Here is a 22,809-nt window from a genome sequence, read left to right on the forward strand (position 1 = left end):
GTTTATCCAATCTCCCCATATGCACTATACCATATCTAGGTATCTCTTGTAATGTGAAAATCCCCTTCCCCCTCCCTTCCTTTATTGCAAACATCCTTCTTCCCCGCATTCCATTCTCCCTTACACCCACTCTGCGGCACAGCCTTCTTCACCAAGCAGTCATGGCCCCTCTGCTCCCTCACCCAGGCCATGAAAGGCCCTATCCCACTCAAAATTGAAGGATTGTCATGGTGCCTCTTGTCTGGCTTTTAATTATTTGACACAGTAAAGCTCATCAGAAGTATTTTTACTGAATGTATTTTTCCTGACAATTGCTGTCGTGTCAATAGAAAATGTTCTATTACTACTACTTGTTTTTAAATAGAAAGGTTTTTCCAATACAGAATGGAATTTTTCTTAAGGTGAAGGAAAACACCAGGCTTGTATATAAATAATGAAATATATGTATATATAATATTAATTAATTAATATATACATACAATAAATATTTAATCATACATATACCAAAGTTTGGTTGCTTACCTGAAAAGGATAGTCCAGGACTCTTGGTCCTGTGTACCTGTTTGTCTGTTATTATTTGACCACCTTGTATGTTTTATGATTGTATGTCTATTTTATGTCAGTATGCTCTTGGAAGATTTTTTTTGTGTGCCTTGTATGGCTGATGATTACTATGTTAATGTTCTTGAGACACTTAAGGTGTTTAACAGTGTTGTTCTTACTGATGTTCTCAGCAGCAGACAGTAATAGTGCTTTGTGAAGGGTTTTACTACTCAGCATCAACAGTTTAGATAGGAAATTTACTAGGTCAAGGGTTTTCCATCTTTGGATCAGCTGTTAGAGTGATTTGGTGTTGAACACGTTCAGGTCTGAATATTCAGATTTTAATACTTTGTGACCTTAGACTGATCCTTACTCCAAGTGACATGAGCAGCACTGATGCAACTGCCCCTCCTAAAATCAAATGCTACATTTTCATTTATTTCTGTCCATATACTGTGATGTTCTGTTGATTTCTCTTTTTTTCTTTTTTTTGGAATAGAATTGTTTCTTCTGCCTATTTCCTTGTACATGCACTTCAGAACATTTTAGTGTGTCATCTGTCTAGTACTATTGCTGTTGCCTAAATACCTTTGCAACATAGAAACATGTGCAGTCTCTTAACTGCAGCTACTAATATTTTTGGGGATTTGAAGGAAGACAGCAAATTGCTATTTATACTGCATGCAATCTTTACAAAATTTAATATTTTATATGGATACTGAGAAACATATCTGGCATAATGACCCAGGATTTGCAGGTTGTGATCTGATTTTCAATATGGTATCTATCACCTTACCTGTGTATCTTTTATTGGTTTGATTGTTTGGTACTCATCTTTAACAGTACTATCATAAATATCAAAACTGCCTACTTCCTCTTTTAAACATTTTTTTGTTTTGTTTTGGGATTTTTTTGGGATTGTTGGTTTTTTGTGGGAGAGGGGATATCATAACTGGGCCTGCTGGGCCTTCATAACTTTTAAAGCTTGCTTTGAAGTGAAAAAAATTACTATCTTAAATAAAGCCATGTACTGATACGAACAGTTGAGAAGAAGGTCAGAATGTACATGCCCACATGCATGCAAGCTAAGTGGGATAATTTGGGGATCTGATATTACACAGATGAATCATTCTGTCCGTGAGATTGTGGAATTCATCATAAGATGCACATTCAGGTTTTTTTTTCCCCTTTCATAGCAAGATAAAATTCAGACATGAGATGAGGAAACAAGACTAGTAATGATGATTTATTTAAATTGTGTTGCCTGTTTAATTTAAACTTCAGAGAGGATTATTACTCAGAGCTTGTCAGCTTTTCAAGACTGTCTCTTGAGAAATTGAAGCTAAGAATGCCATGTGGGTTTGACCACCTGGCAAAGATGATTTGAGTTACCTGCTAGCAAGTCTGGAGGAGGCAAGGATGAAGGGGTAGCAGAAATTTGTTGCTAAGGTCCAGACACTTTACCTGTCAGAGGGGCTGCCGTGCAGGTGGCCTAAAGCATGTCACTCAACACACATTCAAACACTATAACCAGTGTTCAGTTTGGGAAATTTCCCTTCAGTTTCATAGTGCTTTTTAGATATGCTTCAGATGTGATTCCTTCATTTCTATATCTACTGAATTTCATGTAAATAAAGATACCAAGGAAATGTGTTTTTGGTTGGCAGACCAAACCAATCTGGTAAAGCACTGAGAAGTTACCATAATTAGAGTATTTCTCAGGTGCCCTTCACTATCCACTATAGATACTCAACAAATCTCTTTTTGCTTAAAGGACTTTTGTTCTGTAACAGTTGCTTTCTCTATCTTCTGGTCTTTTACATCAGCAGGGTGTATTTAACATTCATATCTGAGGACACTAACAGTAAGCTCATCAACTTAAACTTTACTTAATGTCAACAAAGATTCCAACACAAAATATTTTTCAAAATTTCTGATGCCATCATCTTGATAATATCCATCAGATCATTTCTACAATTTGTCTTGTTTCTAGATATTAACATAAAACACAAAATGCTTAATAAACATCACAGAAGAAAGACTATGCATTTGAAATAATGGATGTTTCAATGTATATAATCTTACTATTCTTTGGATAATTACTGGGCCGGAATCTTGAATTTTAAAACTTAAATTGAAGTAGGATATTCAGAAATAAAGTCATAAAGAAATATAGTTTCCAGTTAATGCATATTTGAGTGCACATTTTGAAAAATTGAGTCATTTAATGAATCATTTCACGATAAATGCTCCATCTTGAAAATAGTTGTATTTTAATAGCATCTTTCCTTTTATTTCATTTTTTTCTGAGAAACTTGCGGGGGGTTGTAGTCTTAAATCCTTTACTGTGTTAATTTAATGTCACTGAGGAGGTATGTGAAATAGAAACATATATATTGTAAATAACATTTCTGAAAAAGCAACTTAGCAGAAAAATGAAATCTGTATTATGTTTTTCTGCTTTGGTAAACAAAAAGATTGGAGGAGTCAAACAGTACATGAAAAAACAACCTTCAGAATTTTGGTTTAGTCCTTAATTTGTTTCATGAGGGAGAATGTACTCCTTTTCTGATTGATGTGCTTCAGTTGACTGATCCTTTTTGATTAGGCTCTTTTTTCACGTTTTCTGAAGATTAATCACATAACCTCTGAGTTAACAAAAGAACCAGAAGAAAAGTGTAGATTAATACATGGTAGTCTAGTGCAGCTACTAAGCTGTATTCCATTTATTGAATGTAGTTCCAGTCATTGATTAAACACTGAAAACAAACTTTATTTCCTCTTTATTTTACAGAGCTGCTAGATTTCACTGAATGATGATGCAAAAATCACTAGATAGATTGTCACGGTTTTCTGTAAAAATCTTGAACACATTGTTCAGCATTGCTTTTTGTTATGCTGAATAGCCAAATTGTATCAATTTCTTTTACATAGTAAGGAAGAAATGGGGATGAAATTATCCCTGCAATGCATGTAAAGTTGACCAAAGCATCAGAACATTCAGGGTCAAAGCTTGGGGAGGGAGAGTATTTTTAAGGAGGATTATAGGTACAGATTTCTTCAAATTTTAATGAACTTCTTAATGAACTTCTTTTAATGAACTTCTCAAAATATCTTCTGTTAACTTGTCATTTTGTTTTATTTTGTCATTTCAGGAGAGTAGAAACAGCAGTAGATCATCTAGTCCTAGTGTGAGAATGATCACTACCTCGGGACCAACCTCTGAAAAGCCAACACGTAATCCATGGACACCAGATGATGCAGGTAATCCTTTGTTTGCTATGTATTTTTTTTTGCCTGTAAAAAAAATTAAAATATTTATTTGATTGTGGTATAAGGTGTGTGCTCAGACATTAATAAAAGTAAGCAATGAAGATCATGATTTTTTTAAGTTCTGCTTAAATCCAATAATTACATTACTGCCTTGATTTTCACATATGCTTTAAGAATACTTATTTATAGATTGTTAAATTACATAAACTTGTAAACATTTTGCTTGTAAGAAAGTAGTGTAAATCACAGTGATAATAATACTTAATGAGGATCTTGTTAGCAATCGTTTTTTACTGTTACTATGGTTTTGGGAAATTAGGGGAATAGACGTCTTGAAGCATTTTAGTTTTGTCCATTTGTATTTTGAATACACATTTAAAGATTTCATTGCCCTGACATCTGGAATTAAATGTTATGTAGGTGAGTATCAGCTGGAGTGGGTTACTTCTGTTTGCCATCACTGTTGTAGTTTTGCTTATGCAGAATGTAGATGTGCACACAAAATTGCTGGTTTTAAATGCACTAACACCTATCTGTAGAAACATTGTAAATATGTCTACTGTAGCATTATTGTTCTTTTGTTAAGAAATAGGATTAAGTATGAAGATAATTGAATAGCTCTGTTTGATTTTAAAAGTCACAATGCATTCTGTTGCCAAAAGAACCACTACTGGAATGCAGGAAAAAAATGGATCCCCATATATTCCATTTTAGAATATGCATAAAAAATACATTTTTGTTACCAAAATGTTACTTGTTGAATCTTAAATTTAGTCTCAAGATGGTACTTGACAGTACCTCAGGTTCTGTAATATTTTTTTTTTTGTGATCTTTTCATCTGGATGATCAGAATCTTTTCCTGTAACCAACTGCAAAATGGAAACTCATGTGGTGACTGACTCTTGCACAAACATATGTATATATACATAAATATGTATGTATATTTGCACACTTGCATCTTACCAAATATAAGGTGATTATGTAAGATGTACTTTTTTTTTGCCCTCTGTTAGTGGGAGGACAGCACACTCTTGTGTTTTGCTTCTCTATTTTTTTTCTTTCTGTCCTTTGTTGCTTTGCCTGACCACGTCACTCATAACTTCCCCAAGCCTTTGCCCACTGCTGCGGCCCACCCTGGTCCCTCTTGTGCAGCATGAGTTGTTTTAGGCAGTGAGCACTAATGGGAATTGCTGCCTCGCATTGGAAGCAAGCTCTTTCCCAGTCAAGAGTTCATTGGGAGCTGAAAACTGCAAATCATAAGCCAGTGCAACAAAAGTTTGCGCCAAGTTTTTTGGTCTTAAATGCAGCAGAGCAACGGAGCTAAAAGTCAAGTCTGCTGGCCGACAGAAATCGCTCGCCTTATACTCATGTAAATACATAATGTGCTGTGTGAATATTTTTTCTTGCTAGGTTTATGTAGGCCATGTACAATGAATTGTTCGAATTTCTGAGGAGAGAAGTAATTTTGGTTGTCTGTAAATTATGCTACATTTTTAATTTAATGAACAAAGTGATAAAACAAGGATGCAGCTGTGTCTGGTCAATCAAGGAGCGCTTGCAGTTCTGTGACTTGGTGCTGAAACACTCGGGAATGTCACCTGAAGCATTAACATGTACTGATGTATTTTTGAAGCATTGCAATTCATTGTCACAATATCCATATATGGCAATAGTCTGATGTAGGGAAGGCCTTCTCATGTTGATTGTATTTAAGATACTGTGGTGATTAAGTCTCTGGTTTTAGGGTTGTTTTCTTTTTCCTTTTTATTTTTACCACCTTCCAGTTTCCTTACAAGCATACACTTAACCACTTTTTCTCCATTCCCACCCTCTTATTTCTGTTTCCTTTTGAAGCTGCTCTTGGAAATAGCATAGTCTTTGAGGGCAACACCTTAGTTTCTCTACCACGACTACTCTGTGGCAGGTGCTTTTGGGGTATGGGTAAGCAGCCCCTTTTTTTTCCCACCTACCCTCCTCCATATAATCCTCTAGTAGCAATTATGCAGCTGTAAAATCAGTAGTTTCTCTATGTGTCTTTACTCCTGTGTCTCTTAAAGCTTAACAGTAACCTTGTGATCCCCAGATTGTGGGCCACTGAAAGATAAGAATGCAGAAACATACTAAATCTGGAATGAAAGCTCTAGAGAAATCCAGAGCAAGTGCAGTGTAAGAAGAGAGCAGCCCATGCCCAGGAGACAGACCAATTATTGGGTTCCTTGCTACCCACAAAGTATCTATATGGAGCAGAGAAGATGTCCTAAAGCATGTTGTGAGGAAGATACTTAGAGACCTCACTGGGAGCAGGTTTCAAAACTAAGCAGGAGGTTGTGCTTATTTTATTTTGGCAGAGGTGATTTGCACAGCTTCTAATTTTAAAATCATTAGATGCATGGGCTGGCTGGCTGATCCTTCATAAACAAGAATGAAATGGCAAATTTTTAAAAACAGAAATGATCACAAACTGTACAAAACTGTACACAAATCTGTGTGCTGTTACATGGCTTCTACAAATGTAGGTTGATAACCATATTTTTTTTTTCTTGATGTGATAGACCATACTTTTGATGTTCTTAACTATCAGAAAAACAAAATGATTCATCAGCCTTGGGATTGGAACACTGCTATTTCCATCTGCTTATCCACAATCAGATTGTGTATTGTGAAATTACTTAGACTTCTTGCTTTTGTCCTGTAAGAATAAAATTAAGTCTTTTTAAATACATTAAAGTTTTCTTGGTATTTTTTACAGAGACCAATGGGTCAGATAACTCCATCCCAATGGCATATCTCACATTAGATCATCAGTTACAGGTAATAAATATACAGTTTATTAGATTCTCAAGTTTGCATTTCATTCTAACATGTGACTTTGGGGGTGCAAAATATAGTGCCACATATTTACCTGGGTTTATGTTCTGTCTAATTTTTAACCAAGGCTAAAAAAATAAAATATGTAATCTGAGATTGGTTGACTCAGGTTTGATGAAGCTATTAAAAACAAGCCTTGGGAAACATGATCCCTAAAACCAAATGTAAGCTGAGTTTGACTATCAAAATAAGACATTATTTGCTTGAGTGTTACTGAATCAATTTGTTGTATACACTTTATTTTCTGTGTGTGGGACTGAACATTGCTTTGATTTTTGTGACAAGTGTCAGATTAAAACTTCAGATTAGAGTAAACTTTGACATCGGTGTAGTAATATTTTCCAGGGCACGGTTTAACACTTATTTTTAAAGGCTTACTAGTTTTTAAAAGACAGTGTATAAATACACTGCAGAGACATTCTAAAACACTATTTACTAAGATATCAGTTCATTAGTCTTTAACATGTCTGATTTATTTTCAGCCTCTAGCACCATGCCCAAACTCCAAAGAATCTATGGCTGTGTTTGAACAGCATTGCAAAATGGCACAAGAATATATGAAAGTTCAGACAGAAATTGCATTGCTGTTGCAGAGGAAGTAAGTGAAATGTATTTAACCTTTTCTGTTCTTCTATGTGTATCCTATACACAAAATCTGTGTATAATAATAAAAATACATAATAAAAAGTAAATAATAGTCACTGTGACTATTATTTCTGGCTTTATGAAGTAAAATTGCATAGGGCATAATTATTTTCCAACCTTAAACTCAGGAATACTGAGCTGCTCAGTACAGATGAAATATTTAGAGCAGGTAATTGAAAGTTTTAATCAATATCAAGACTCTTCTTCTGGACAAGTCCTACATAAGGTCATGGCAAATCTCTGTATGTTACAAACTGGTAATGTTTGATTGTATCATCTCAAATGAAATACCTGAACTGTTGAAGAACCTTGGAATTTAACTTGTTACACTGTGCTTTAAAGTATTTTCCGTAGTAAATTATAGATAATTGTTCAGTTAACGCATTGTAGAATTTTGGGTAATATGTCAATGTTGCTCATTTTGCAGTTAGTTTTAACCGTATATCTGACTTTTGTCAAGCACTGCATTTATAACAATATTGCCAGCATTCATCTTATATTTTTCTGCCATGGCTTGAGGGCCTGGTGCTTAAATGCTGTTAATATCTGCTCCCTTGTGCACTGGAAATAAACTCTTTCCTCTTGCATTGTTTACATGTATAAGTAAAGCAGCTGCCCATATTGTTGTATTAGGTCAAAAATTACTACTGATTCAGAATTTGAGTTCATAACAAATTCATAAAAAGTTGTATTCTGTTTTCTGTTGCTGGGGGCAAGTTCAGAGGTCATAGTTGCACACTGAATCAAATAATCAGGTTGTGACCCACCAGTGTCTGAGCCACTGGCAGCTGTTAGTAGGAATCTTGCCTTGGTATTTGTGGATTAGCTAAGGAGAAAAATGTGTGTGTAAACCTTTTGTACAGTAGAAATAGCATACAGAATAGCAGGAAAATGTTCTTGTAAGATTGATCTTTATAACATATTCACTCTGAGCTTTGTATTCTGTGAACAATTTGATTTTTTCACGTGTAACTAGAATTTTTAGATTTGATGAGGCGATAATGATGCTAGAGTTAATATCTTAATTTTGATTCTATTTATGTTGTCCCCAATGGTCAATAAATTATATAAAATATATCTGTTTCAAAACTGTTGATTCTCTACTTTTAGATTCCTCCTGTTTTTGGGTTTTTTTTTTTTCTAGGAAGTTTGTGTTCATATTTCTTCCAAACGGTTTTTTCTTAGTCAGAATGTAATTGTCCATAGGCACTAACTAAAAAATATATTGTGATGGATGAATTTAATGCTGGTTAAGGTAGTGATTAGTTCAACCCTTATATAATTACTACATTTTCTTTAATTGTAATTAAAAACCATATGGCAACAATTAATTAACTTTCTCATTTGCTATTTGGTTGCAAAAATATTGCTGGCAGCTTGCCTTCTTGTCACCTCATCACAAAATAGTAAAACAAACTGCCACATCAGTTTTGCAGAATAAATTATAGCAAGATTATCAGTGTGTTTGGGCCTCTAAAATGCTTGCTAAAAAAACATGTTGAATATTTACAGCATAAATGATACGAAATGCCAGTTACAGACATAATTTCCTTGATTCTGCTTTTCCATTGCTTTAATAAGTTCAAGTCCAGATAGAAAATAGCACTTCACTAAAAAGTTACAAAAGTTACTGCAATTTTGTATTTGAAGTTGCCTTTTTAGAGATTTAAAATGTACATATAGATATCTAAAATTGGAGTTGAATTTATTTATGAAATTTTGTGTGGCTTCTTTGGTATTTTACTGTGACCTGTAAAACTGCATATGAAAGACGTTATTTGAAGGGCAATTTTAGAGACTGAGGCTCCGTGTCTCAGCTATTTTTAAATTTAAATGTGGATTTGATTTGGAAGGGAAATTTTCCCCAGACTACATTAAAGAATAACATTGTTTTGTCAACTTGTTTTGTACAGAACATCACCAGCTGTGAGTTCATATTGATAATCAAATACTGATTTGAAGCATATGAAGTAATCTACACACAAATGAAAATAGAATATAAATGACAATGACTTTTATTTTTTTCATTTCAGACAAGAACTAATAGCAGAACTGGACCAGGATGAAAAAGACCAGCAAAACACATCCCGTCTGGTACAAGAACATAAAAAGCTGTTAGATGAAAACAAAAGTCTCTCAACATACTATCAGCAATGCAAAAAACAATTAGAGGTCATCAGAAATCAGCAACAGAAGCGACCAGGCACATCATGATTTCCTGGGACCTTTCAAATGAAAAATATGCACAGAAAAGACTGATTTTTTTTTTTAATTGTTATTATTATCCCTTATTATGACAGCTCATGAGTGTTAGCTTCCTGGTGTGATCTGTACGTGTCTGCTACACTTAACATCATTTAATTTTCTTTTTCCTAGGTGAAATCCAGTTAAACAGGTTAATTGAATAGGGTGAAATGACAGTGACTTGAATTAACCAATAGCCCTCAATTTAAAACAAGAAGAGTGGCTGTTTGCATGCTCCTTGTGTGAAGGCTAGCCTAACAAATGTTGAGGAGGCTGCTAAATTGTGAGAACTTATTTTTAGTTTTTGGTGTTGCCTCAGTAAGGGCAAAAAAAAAGACTTTCCTGTTTAAGAATGGTTTTGTTCCAGTGTCTCATCTCAAACTATTATTATGATGATTATTTTCATAATAAACTGAAACATGCGCCAAGCTGCAGAGGTGATGTTGGCTGACCAGAGTAATTCATGATGCATTAGTGATGCCTTTTACCTGTAGACATAGTGTATTTTTCCACATGCAAAATGGTAGGCAAACTGATGCCAACATTCTTGGTTCAGTGCTTGATGGCCCTGCATTTTGACTAATATATTTCATGTAATCTTGCATTCATAAAATATTTGAAGTAAAAGGCTGTATTTTGTTTACTTTCTTCGGGTGAATGACATGCAGTTTCATTTAAATACTTGCCAAAAGTTAGGAAGGTGATCACTGGACAGAATTGGTTCCTTGTATAAAACAGATATAATCAACAGTATGTAAAAGCGTGTTTCAAACCTTTAAAGCTTTTGTCCCTGGAGAATCTGGAAGGAAATTTAGAAAGAAAATTAATACAATATTTGAAATAGTTGCTCCCTTTATGTTTTTGCTCCATTATTGATTTTGTGTCAGGAGTTTTTTCCTTAAAACATATTTGGTGAAAAGCATTTATCATAAATGTAAATAAGTTTGTTTTAGAGAGAGAAGAGTTTGGGGAAATTATTTTAAATAAAAAATTATAAAATGGAGCTGAGTATGCAAATAATGGAAACTATTCAGAAAATGAGAGAAATAGCTTAGATCTCCATGAGGAATCTCAGTTATTCCATTCATTTGAACATAGCTCAAAGGAAGTTCATCACAGAATGCCTGCTCCCTTTGTGACTGAAGAATTGCATTTAATGAACTCAAGTGGAATATGCAATGCTCAGTGTTGATATTTACCATTATTACATAGGAAAAAATAATTACTTGTTTACATTGCAGATTGATTATTTTGATTATGAATTAACTTTTAACTGGTACAAAAATGAGCCAGTTCTGTATACAATGATAAATTACTCCTTACGTACATAAGTTCTTGATGTTATCAGTTATACGTGGGGTTTTAATAACACTTGTTTGCAAAATTAAAATAGGATATTGAAATTTAGCTGCTGAGCCCTATCAATAAAACAGAAGTAATATGAAATTTGAAATACACTTATTTCAAATGAATAGCTGCTCATATCCATGAGCAGAACTTGGAAGTATGTTAAGGGAAAAACCTCATACTATTTTCTTTCTCTTCCTGCCTGCTTGATGGAAACCATTAATACAGTTGTGCTCATCTGTGAGCAGCAAAGAGGACAAACAACTTACTGAACATCCTGCCTTGAAAATAAATCTATTGGCAAACCTTTGGGAGTTAGAAACCTTTTCTTCATCTTACTTAAATAAAGGAAGGGTTCTCATTCCCAAAAGTTTAACACATAATTTGATTAGTTAGCTGAAACTGATATTGGGATCAACTTAAGGGCACACATATTTATAGTAAAATGTAATTGGGGGAGAAAATAACTCTAATATTAGGAATAGCACAAGTTATCCAAAGCATCGCTGTTCACATACATCTGTCTATCTACCAAAATGGAGACACTTGGTGATCAGCAGCTTACTTAACATATGCTGAAGCATTAAGTAGAGCAGCATAAATACTGATGCTCAGCTTCAGAGGCATTGATAGTTACATATACAAAATCATTTCTCAGGACAGTTTTTACATTTTTGCTGTGTAGTAAGAGAGATATGCTTAACGTAAATCAGTGTTGTATGTGAAACGTCACTTTATGGCAAGGTTTGAATAACGAAAGTGAATGCAGTGATAAATTAATGGTACATAATACACAAGTAATTTCTAGCAGTTGCTTATGATTTTCCAGGGTTTACATTAAAAAGGGTCTCAGATTATAAAATAAGTGCTGTGCTACCATGCACTTTTGGCTTCAATCAATAGCTTGGTTTTATCACTTTTAATCTTCAAAGGGAATTTGCAGTTTGACTTTTTGCCTTCATATTGTCATTTACTTAATTTTACCAGAAATTTTAAAAATACTTGCCCAGATTTCTCACTGAGGTTTTCCACATGAACAAATTTATTTATTATTAAAAAAACCTTTAAGGGTAAAACACAGTTTGGTCTAAGAGTTTAACAGCTTAGCTGTTACTGTTTTCATAAGGCTCTTGTTTTAAAGTTGTTTACAAATGTACTTTTATTTTTCTGTTAAACTATTTGGACTGTTCAGGAACTTTTTTCATGTACTCTCTGTTCAGTTAAAGCTGTTCCTCTAATAATGGAGGTGAAACATCTAGTTTGGGCTGGGCATTGCCTTCTCAGAAAAGGTAACAGGCTCTGCTTTTTGTTACAGTCTGTGTTCTGTAAGATATTTTGTAATTGAAGTATGCTTCTGTATACTATGCAGTTCTTCCAAAAATGCTTTTTTAGGCTTTTTGGTTTGTTATTTTTTCTGATGAGGAGTTGAAGATTGTAATTCAAAACTTGTACATAAAATGGTGAATGATTTCATGATTCAGGAATGAGCAGTGTGGCTTTCTGTTACAGGGTTTTACTGCTTTGTCAGGAGTCTAATTAATAAAAGCTGAGAGACTTCCACAGACATGTAGTAATGCCCCAACGCTTGCCAGAGCATCCGTGATCTCTCATGGAATCCCACACTGGGTGAAAGATAGTCATCGTGCAGTTGTTCCCACAACAACCGAAAAAAATTCTTCTGCTATGAGCTTGTCCCTTCCTGTATGCAGAACTAGGGTGTAGGATGAATAGTCTTACTCATAACTGGGTATAAAAATATTTTAAGAATGCCACATCTACCTTGTGGATGTCGTGCAAAGAGATAAGTGCTTGTCTTCTGTTGTAAAGGTCTGAAATATTTCAATCCCTGGAACTTGGTCTGTTTTGTTCAAAATAGATGTTACAGCTTGAGAGGTTCCATTGCCATACCAGAGACAGAGATGACCCCTAGAAGTGTGTCATTGCCTGTGAAGATCACAGAATTGTGCTTCACATCTGTTCTGAAGTGTTATGACCAGCTTGATCCTTTCAGGTGCCCTGCTGTAACTTGCTGGGAAAATTTGAAAAAAACAAGGGGAAAGAAAAAAGGTGTGGTACACCCAGGACCTCAGAATAGAGAGATCCCTGGTGAGCAGGTTGAGGAGGAGGATCTTAGAAAAGTAAACCCGTGTAGATGTATATGCAAATATAAACACAGTGTTACATACTTGCGTGTTCTTACCTACCTGAAAGGAGGATGCAGCCAGGTGGGGGTCAGCCTCTGCTCACAGGCAACCAGCAACAGGACAGGGGACACAGCCTTAAGATACGCCAGTGGAGATTTAGGTTGGACAGCACAGGAGGAATTTAGGAGGAATTTTTTCACAGAGGGGGTGATTAGACATTGGAGTGAGCTGCCCAGGGAGCAATGGAGTCACTGTCCCTGAAGATGCCTAAGGAAAGACTGAAGGTGGCACTTGGTGCCATGGTCTGGTTCATGTGGTCGTGTCAGTCATAGGTTGATGGTCTCAGATGTCTTTTCCAACCTCATTGATTCTATAATTCTGTAGAGAGCTGCATATATCAAATCAGAATTGATGTCTATTTTTTTTTTCCAAAATCAGAGTTTAAAAGCTTTCTTTAGTTTTTATTATTTACTTCAGTAATGTCACTAGATGGGTGACATTCTATGCCTGTGAAGATCACATTCTTCAGAGGCAGAGGTGTGAGAGTGCATCAGTTATTTTCCATGCCCATGTAGCAGTTTCCTGCTTCTTGCAGGGACAATTCACATCTTCCACTGAATTTGGAGAGGTTTGCTACAAATCTTTTACCTTTGAACCTATATCTATCTGGTCATGGAGCAGTACTTAATGAAAGAGCAAAACAGAATTTAAAATAAGTACTTTTAATTTTTAATTATTAATAAAATACTGTTTTAAAATACTTAAGAGCACTGCTAATCCTAGGGCTTTAGCTAAACAAGAACTAATGAAGAAAAGATTTTTGTTCATAGCTGTGTGCTTTACACCAAGTAGCTAAAAATTTGAGATACTCCAAAGGTTACAATAGGCTTGTGTCTGCATAATTCCACATAGTTTGTTAGTACTCCCCTTCTAACTTGAATAAAGGGAGCCATGCCCTTGGGAACCATTTCTTTTTACAGATGGGTGGAGAGGAGCACATCATAGAATTACACAATCATTAAGGTTGGAAAAGACCTGGTGGACAACCAAGCTGTGAGCCAGCAATGCCCTTGTGGCCAAGAAGGCACATGGTGTCTTGGGGTGCATAAGAAAAAAAACATTGCAGGTTTATGGAAGTGATTCTTCCTCTGTGCTCAATCCTGGTGAGGTGCTGTGTCCAGTTCTGGGCTCCTAGTACAGAAGAGACATGGGGCTACTGGAGCTGGTCCAGTGGAGTGCAATGAAGATAATGATAGGACTGAAGCATTTCTCTCATGAAGGAAGGCTGAGGTAGCTGGGGTTATTTAACCTGGAGAAAAGGTGACTGAGAATGGATCTCATCAATGTCTATCGGTATCTGAAGGAGAGTGACAAGAGGATGGAGCCAGACTCTTCTTGGTGGTGCCAAGCAATTGGACAAGAGACAATGGCAGAAACTGATGCACTGAAACGTTCCACCTGAACATGAGGAAGAGCTTTACTGTGTGGCTGACTGAGCACTGGAACAGACTGCCCAGAGAGCGTGGCGTCTCCTTCACTGGAAGTATTCAAAAGATGTTTGAATACAATCATGAGTAGTATGGTCTAGGAGACCTTTGGAGACTGGACCTGTTGTCATCCCTTCCAACCTTGCCCATTCTGTGAATCTGTAAACACTGATGTGCTGGTGGAAATGCGTTGGCCTTCCCTTTGCCTGGTCATGCTTTTCCCTCCCACTGATACTGATCAGGAAAAACAATGGACCAAATGCACACAGCCTGCTTTCCTTGGATAACTGGGCAAAGGACCAGGTGGTGACTTGCATTCATATAACCTATGGGCTTAGCATGTGCTGTGGAACAAAATCATAGTTTATACCAGAAAATTAGAAAAAAAAATCCTCTCTGTAGGCAGCTTGGAGATTATATAATCTTTACATTTTTCTCTGCTCAGAGGGTAATGAGGCACTGGAGAAGATTGCCCAGAGAAGTTGTGTTTGCCCCATTCCTGGCAGTGTTCAAGGCCAGACTGGATGGAGCTCCGAGCAACCTGGTCTAGTGAAAGGTGTCCCTGACCATGGCAAGGGGGTTGCAACTTGATGATCTTTAAAGCCCCTTCCAACCCCAACCATTCTGTGATGAGATGTATATGCAAAGAGCTCTGTCTGGGTCTCTTCCTCTTCTTCCTCATTAAGAGTAGCAGTGTGGATGCCACAACCGTGGCCACCTTTGAGTGATGTGTAAAGCCACATGACTGACCTGCTAGCTTCTGCAGTGCAGAAAGAAGGGTGGCCAAACATGTGCTTGAGAAATGGAGAACACTTCATGCAGCTTTGCTTCTGTATGTATACGTAGATGCTTTAGACTACCCAGACTCCCTTCCGAAAAACAGGCAAAGTTAAAAAGATTAGGCTAAAAGAGGGAATAAATCATCTTATCATTTGGGGATATCCATATTTGCAAAGCCACCACATGTGAATCAGATTCTTACTCATGTTTCTTACATCACCTTCATCATTAGCAAATTCCTGGCACAGCCAGGAATTGTTCATGAGGTAGGAAGTGTAGATAATTCGACTCATCCTGTGAGGGCTGTCTGGGGCCTGCGGGGCTGCTGGGAACAAACTGCTTCTGTCAGGGAAGGGCTTAGATGGGACCTCAGAAGAAGAGTCAGCACCAGGAACCCCTTTGGTCAGTGCTGCTGTGCTGTGCACCAAAGCACAGTGCCGTGGCTGAGTTATGGGGCTGGTGGTGAGAGCAAGGCTGCTGCTTTTCATCAGCAGCCTTTAGCCACCCTTCTGCGTGTCCTTGCGTGCTGGCAGACACCAAAGCTGCCCTGAAGTGTGAGATTAAGGGTGATATTTCCATGCTTATCAAAAACCCTAGTTCCAAAGAGATGGCTGAGGAGGGATTTTGTTTATTTGTTTTGGGGTAGTAAAAAATTTGGAGTGAGGGTCATTGAGAGTGCTGTATCCCACATCTCTAGATCAGGGAAGCATGCCTGTAGCCTTGACACAAACCCTTCTCTGAGTGTGCTACCAAAAGAGCTGTGTGGTGAAACAAGTGATAAAGGCTTTCATGGTTGCTTCCCTGGGAGCTCTGAGTTTGCAGACCTGAAAGGAAGAAGAGGAAAAAAAAGGAAAAGCCATAACAACACAACTAGGGAGATGAATGTGGCTGGTTTATTAATAATTTTGCATAGTATGCCATAATCTCCCCAAAAAGTGCTAGAGGTGAAACTGAGTTTTCTATCTCAGCTGCCATAGTTCAGTGGTTTTAGGACCATGTAATGTGCACCTCCTGGATAAACCTCAGCCTTCACCTGGCCTTCACAGCTGAATTTGCCCCTCCATAAAGCAGAAGATTTTATCTAAATATTCCTGGAGCAGGACCTCAGGTAAAGATATCTTTTTAATAAAATCCTATTATGGTAAATCACAAAAGGTGCAAAAAGTGATGAACATTAAGAATCTAACTTGATTTGATTTTAACCATCTGAAAACTCTGATTTTGGTGATTTTTTTTTTCTTCCCTGGTGCCCAGTCCCAGAGTGAGAAAAGATGCAAATATAACCAGTTGCACACAGCTTTTCTGTATTCTATCCAGCTTCTACAAGTTTAGTTTCTATCAGCGAGGTTCAGTGAGGTGTCTGGAGCACAAGTCTTGTGAGGAGCAGCTGAGGGAGCTGTGTGTGCTTAGCCTGGAGAAAAGGAGGCTCATGGGGAACCTTGTTGCTCTCTACAACTCCCTGAAAAGGAAGGTGTAGCCAGGTGGGGTTCAGCCTCTTCTCACAAGTAATAAGAGGAAATGCCCTCCAGTTTTGCCGGGGGAGGTTTAGATTGGAAATTTCTTCACCAAAACGGCTGTCAAGCATTGAACAGGCTGCACAGAAAAGTGGCTGGGTCCCCATCCCTGGAGGTATTTAGAAGCTGTGTAGATGTGGCACTTAGGGATGTGACTTAATGTTGGACTTTGCGGTGCTGGGTTAGTGGTCTTGATCTTTGATCATTTAAATTGGTCTTTTCCTGTTTAAATGATTTTATGATTCTGTGATTCTAGGTACAAGAGTTTAGATTGTTGCTAAGGAAGATGGCAAAATATAATTTTAAAGAAGATGATTCTACTGAGGTTTAGCCCTTACTTGATTTATCTGGGGGCAGATTTCACAAGAAGTGAGTGATTTTCAGAATATTTTTATCAGCTAGAACACCAGTCTCATGGCTGGTGTTGATGTTGCAAGTTTTCAACCAGCACTGTGGATTCCCTGGCCTGAACAGTTATTTCTAGTCTGGATATTGAAATTATCTGCTGGGGAAAAGCAGAGCTTTGGGATCATAGAGGGTAAACCTGGTTAGTTCATTTCTGAAATCAAACAAAATACTGAAAACTCAAAAATTGACAAGAAAAATGGAAGAAAATGCCAATGAGGAAAAAGAATTTGCAGTCATTTTGGCATGTTAATCCAGATGTCTAAAACTGGCTGTCAAAGAAGTAAATCATGTATTACCATCACACCTGTACAGAGAGATGGTGTTGCAAAAAATTTGCTTTTGTTCTGCTCTGTCAGTTGGTCTGAGATATTGGTTACTCTCCTAGAGAACCAGGGCTGGCCAAGAACTTTTCACTGTCACAGAAGGATGGTTCTGTCTCTACTCAGTATGTGACTAGTCTTCCCATACCAACCATTTTCCCAGAGCTCATTCTTGGAATAAGTAGCTGGAGGGCTGGTTGATGTATTCACAAAGATACTTCCTCCCACTTACTTCAGGCAAGGGAGACATATATTCCATCATGGTAAATCAAGCTGTAAGCCTAATTCAGGGTCCTGAAATGGATGGTGCAGAAAATAAGTGTCTCTGCCTTACAAGTGAGGCTACACAGGTGGATACAGGAGAGATTACTTTCAGATGCCTTTAGCATTTGTGAATACCTCAAGAACTCCCCAGTCATCAGCATCTGCCAGTGAGGAAAATCAGAGATGATGCCTACACTCATTTTGACCCCTCTATTGTGTTTCTGCTGCTGAACATTATTTTGGATTTTAAAATCTTTTAATATCTAAATGTATGATTGACTAACACTTCTCATAGTATGAGTGCATAGCATAACTTGCCCTGTTATTTGGACAAAGGCTAATGTTTGATGGATAATAGTAATTTTTATCTAATTACCCCTGGAATTAGTACTATCAAGAGCAGTGCAGGCCATGTGTATCCTTTGTGCATCTGCAGGCAGGCTGCAGGAGGACCTGTGGCACAAGGAGAAGTCTCAGCTTCACCACAGCTCCTCACCTCAAAGAGCAGCAGGGTTGTTAATCCATGGCACTGATTTTGCAAGGTTTATGCCTACAATCCCAGCTAACATCACTAATTCACTCTGTGGTTGCCACTCAGCAGACAAATTAATGGTGTGAGTCATTGTCAACTCCTAGTAAATAAACCAGTGAACTAGAGATGAAAGGCTCTGTATCTGAGTTGTTTTCATTAATTGCACTGTGGGGCAAGGGTAGATTTAATTTCAAGGATGGGAATATTAACCTCAATTCCTTTTCCTTAATTGAGTGTGGAGAAACAAGAGGCGTAAGCAGGGGAAGCAGAGAACAAGGACATGGGTCATTAGCACTGTCATCTGGTCTCACAGGCAGCAGCGCCTTGTAAAAAATGTCATTGCAGCAACCAGGAGGCAAAAGCTTGTCAATGCACAGAGCATAAGTAATAAGGAAATTTACATTGGTGATTGAATTTTTACCAGTATTTAGATATACAAGTCTCAGCACAGGCTTATAATGATAAACCAGCAATAGAACCCATCTTGCAGTGATTCCTAGGGTAAAAACACCAGAAAAATCCTACAGAACGATCTCCATGGGTGATTCTGGCTCCATGGGAAGCCTTTAAAAGGGAAAAGATGTGGTCATTAGGCCTATTTTATTACTGATATATAACAGTTGCAGAGCATTTCTCATCTGAAGGCTTCAAATCACTTTCCAAAATTCATGATTACAGGAAAATAGAGGCCCAAGGGAGCACAGCTGACCTTCCAGAAAGGAGTAAGAATTTTGGAATAAGATTCATCTTTCCTGCTTGTCATTCCATTAACGTAAGATCTAGTTTAGCTAGATCCAGGAAACATCCTTTTAACTAGTGAGGACTGGGTACATTTTTAATTTCTCTGCTGTCTGAGTTGATTAAGCTGATGCGAATGGAAATAAACCAATTACATACCAGGTCAGCTGTTGTTGTGAAAGTGGGATAGCAGTGAATGAATGGGTACATCTTTTGGGCATGCATAGCAGGGTGGGTGATGAAATTGTCTTAGTATGAGATAAGGTGTCTCCTACATATAAAAGGCTTTACTAAAAGACCATGAATTTTGGGCTTGCTACAAACTAGTTGACTGTGACTAATCTTGTCCAGGATCATAACTGCTAGTGAAATAAAAAAAACTGAGACAACATTTTGGTAATGCCTCAAAGTACTTTATAGTTCAAGGAGAGAGTAAATTGTTCTAAACCAAACACATTATTATTTGTTAAAATTTCTGCAAAATAATTTTAAAATTAAGGTATCATTTTTTTGTTGATGGAAGAGGTTAACAGAGATCTATTTATGTTATGCACTTCATGATGTTGGTTGGTACAAGTGACTGTGTTTAATTACATTTAAATGCTGTGCAGTTAAGAAAGAATGTGCCTAAAGCTGTATCTCCACATGCAGTGCTCTTAAGAAGAAAGAATTTCTCACCAAGCTCAAATTCTATCTTCTCTGCTATTCAGAACACAGGAAACATAAGACCATCTTTCCTTTATGAATCTAGCAGTGATTGCAAAGCTGTAAATAAAAATGCAGTTCTTTCTTCTGATGCCTGTGAGTGAGCAAATCAAAATTAAATAAATAAATGTTTCCCTTGCATCTGCAGAAAACCTTTAGGGCTCTACAGAAGAGTAAATTGTGGAAGTCTCTTGACTTAGCTCAGTTACACTTGGTTCCCTGGATGCCCATCATATGAAAGAACTGTGGCCTATTTGACTTGAGAAACCAGGTCAAACTCCCTTTACTTGGAAAAAAGTAAAAATAAAATATTAATGCCAGTGTTTCTTGCAATAATCCAAAGCACACAGCTGAATTCAGGAAGGTACAGCCAGAATCCAGCACACTGCAGAATAGCACTGTTCTGGGTTTACTCTCAGTGTACCATTGCTGTGTTAGTGAAGATTTAATTTATCATCTCTTGCTGGGAGAGTTGACCTCTTCTGGAGAACTCCTTTGAGTCCTGCAGAAATTTCTGTGCCTGCTCAGCTTGGGGTTCTGTTACCCATCCTCAGGGTTTCTGGCCAGAGAGCCAGCCAAGGCCAATGTCTGTCCAAGAGGAACATGCCCACAGCCTGCGCCACCTATACCCTAACTGTGATTGAAAGGATCAGTCAATTTTGTGATCAATGTCTTCTTCATGCCCAGCTCTGGTTTCTTTTTCCCATATTCTTCTATCATTGAAGCAGAGCTGAGTACAGAGGTCTTAGGTCACCCTCTACCTGTAATCTTTGTTTTAAGACTGGATATGGGCACACATGAGTTTTAAACGACCTAATCATTGACCTTATTTGCCAATATGTAGAGATAAATATATGATAGACACACGTTAGCCTTTCAATTCAGGCAAAGTGGAAAAGAAAAATGTGTTATTCCTTTTTAACTGAGCACACTAGTACACAAAAGCAGTATTTTTCACTATGTAAATGATCAGAAGTGCAAGTAGTTTTTCTGCTAAATTTCTCTGTGTCAGCTTTGCAGTAGCCAAGACACAGCATTTACGCTGGATCTGCAAGAAACTGCAATAAATTTGAAAAAATTAATTAGACAATACTGAGACTGCCAGCAGGGGCTAAATTACATCATGCTATAAACTGAATTTCCGGGAGGTGAGAGACTTCTGCGGAAGGAGAGCTGAGCAGCAGGACAAAGCCCTTTTTCTGAGCTATACTGTTCACAGAGCCCTTCAAACCATGGAATTCTGCTCTTTAACAGTGATGAGACCCTGAGTAATGACCTGGGGACAGAGAAATGGTGCCAAATAGCCCTCATAATGTCTTCTGTGCAAGGCAATTTTCCCCTTGCATTAACATGACAGAGTACTGAGGATTTCATATTTATTAAGACTTTTTGTCTTGCCATTTCCCAAAGAGCAATGAATTTTGTACTACTGAAAACTGTGATTATGCAAAAATAGGACCTTTCTTCCTCCCCCTTGCCCCTGGAGGAATATCACTGCTTCTGAAGGAGTGGCTTTGCTTTGCAAAGAGAACCTGGCAGGCTTGGTAACTTAAAAATTTGATTGCCAATGAGCAAGTCTTCAGTTTTGTGCACATTTCATTTCAACACAGTGGCCTGGGAACGTTCTTAAGTTAATTAAAATGCAGTAAGTAGTCAGCTGGTGGTGCTGAAGGCTGTTTTACCACTTGGAAATGGGAATTGCAGTGGTTTCCTCCTTACGGCCTGGAATTTTTGGGAAGGAACATCACATGGAGGCTAGTCAATGCACAAAGCATCTCTAATGGGTGCAAAGTGGTTTGGGGTTTTTTAATGTCTAAAATCAGACATTGTTAATAATGTAAGAACAAGGAAAATGTGCTCTTGGGGAGAGGCAAGCTTTGCAGCTACTACCAAGAGCCTACTTACAATCTAGACTGATCTTGATTGTAGCTGGACAGGCTTGAACTAAAAAAAAAGTTGGATTATAGCCATTAAGAAGCTTTAATCTCAGAGGTATCTGAAATTAACCTGTATTTATTTTCATAAATGCCTTGTGTGTTTCTTTTGGTTTAGAAAATTCCACATTTAAACAAACCCAACCAAACCACAGCACACTACCTAAGTCCCAAAGGTGAATCACTAGAGTAGCCTTTAACATGACCAGAGGATTCTTGCAGTACTTGCAGAAGCTGCCAAAGAGCAGAAGGACAAGTGCAGGGCTCTCCTGCTCCATCACAAGCCCTGGTGTAGGCCTCCATATCCATAGTAGCTGCCTACCTTTAACCCTGAGAAGTTGAAAATGCACTTGCTGGAGTCCAGCTTCTGTTTCAGCAGTGGGCAGGGCTCTTTAGAGCACAGAAGTGGGACTTTTGCACCACTCTCATCCTCCTACCTGGCATAAAAGATGCAGATGAATACTTGGAGGTGAAGCATCTCTGCATTTAACTACATGCTCCCTCTGACTACCTTTTTGCAGCACTGCAACCTTTTTAAATTTACCAGCGATTTACTGGAGCGTGACAGAGAGGAAAATGAAGTGTGTTTTTACATTTCCTTCTGCCAAATGAGCACACAGTCTCACAGTCACCTATGGAAACTGGAAGGGTGGAAAAGTGAATTTTCCTTTTCTCATTGCAATTTAAAGAAAGTATATGGAAACTAGTTTGGTGGATCTGCAATCTGTATCTTATTTAAAATTAAAATTGTCCATTGAATAAATTTCCATTTACTCTAGCAGAGCTCTGGTGATTTACATCAGTTAAGAATCAGCTCATCATTTCCTTTAAAGCTACTTATATCATTCTGTGGTTATGAGCACTCTACAGAGCATTTAGGCTGCATTTTTAAAGAGTATAAACCCTTGGCAAACTTCCTCTTGCAAATACAAGTTTGCAGTGATATTTCACCATGAAAACATGATTAATTTTCCTCTTCCAGAGATTTTAGTGAGGTTTAGTGCTATTTTACATACAGTGATCTGTTTAATAATATGGAAGTGTTCCATCCTGTTGGTCTCTG

General features: G+C 37.5%; 1 protein-coding gene across 6 annotated transcripts in view; it reads left to right on the forward strand.

The window, feature by feature from the left end:
- MAP3K7 (mitogen-activated protein kinase kinase kinase 7) overlaps nt 1-12,484 on the forward strand; it is a 47,651-nt gene extending 35,167 nt beyond the window's left edge. For 5 of the 6 annotated variants that reach the window (XM_021545396.2, XM_077782302.1, XM_021545404.2 and 2 more), the window contains 4 exons: nt 3,699-3,807; nt 6,566-6,627; nt 7,167-7,282; nt 9,363-12,484. In XM_021545396.2, coding sequence (XP_021401071.1) covers nt 3,699-3,807; nt 6,566-6,627; nt 7,167-7,282; nt 9,363-9,543 — 468 coding nt within the window. In that variant the 3' untranslated portion in view covers nt 9,544-12,484. Of the gene's footprint in view, nt 1-3,698; nt 3,808-4,197; nt 4,237-5,670; nt 5,758-6,565; nt 6,628-7,166; nt 7,283-9,362 lie in introns of all 6 variants that reach the window. The other variant, XM_077782303.1, reaches the window with a different exon arrangement.
- Nucleotides 12,485-22,809: the final 10,325 nt, after the last annotated feature.

This window comes from Lonchura striata, chromosome 3, assembly GCF_046129695.1.
Source record: "Lonchura striata isolate bLonStr1 chromosome 3, bLonStr1.mat, whole genome shotgun sequence".
NCBI classification, from domain to species: Eukaryota; Metazoa; Chordata; class Aves; order Passeriformes; family Estrildidae; genus Lonchura; species Lonchura striata.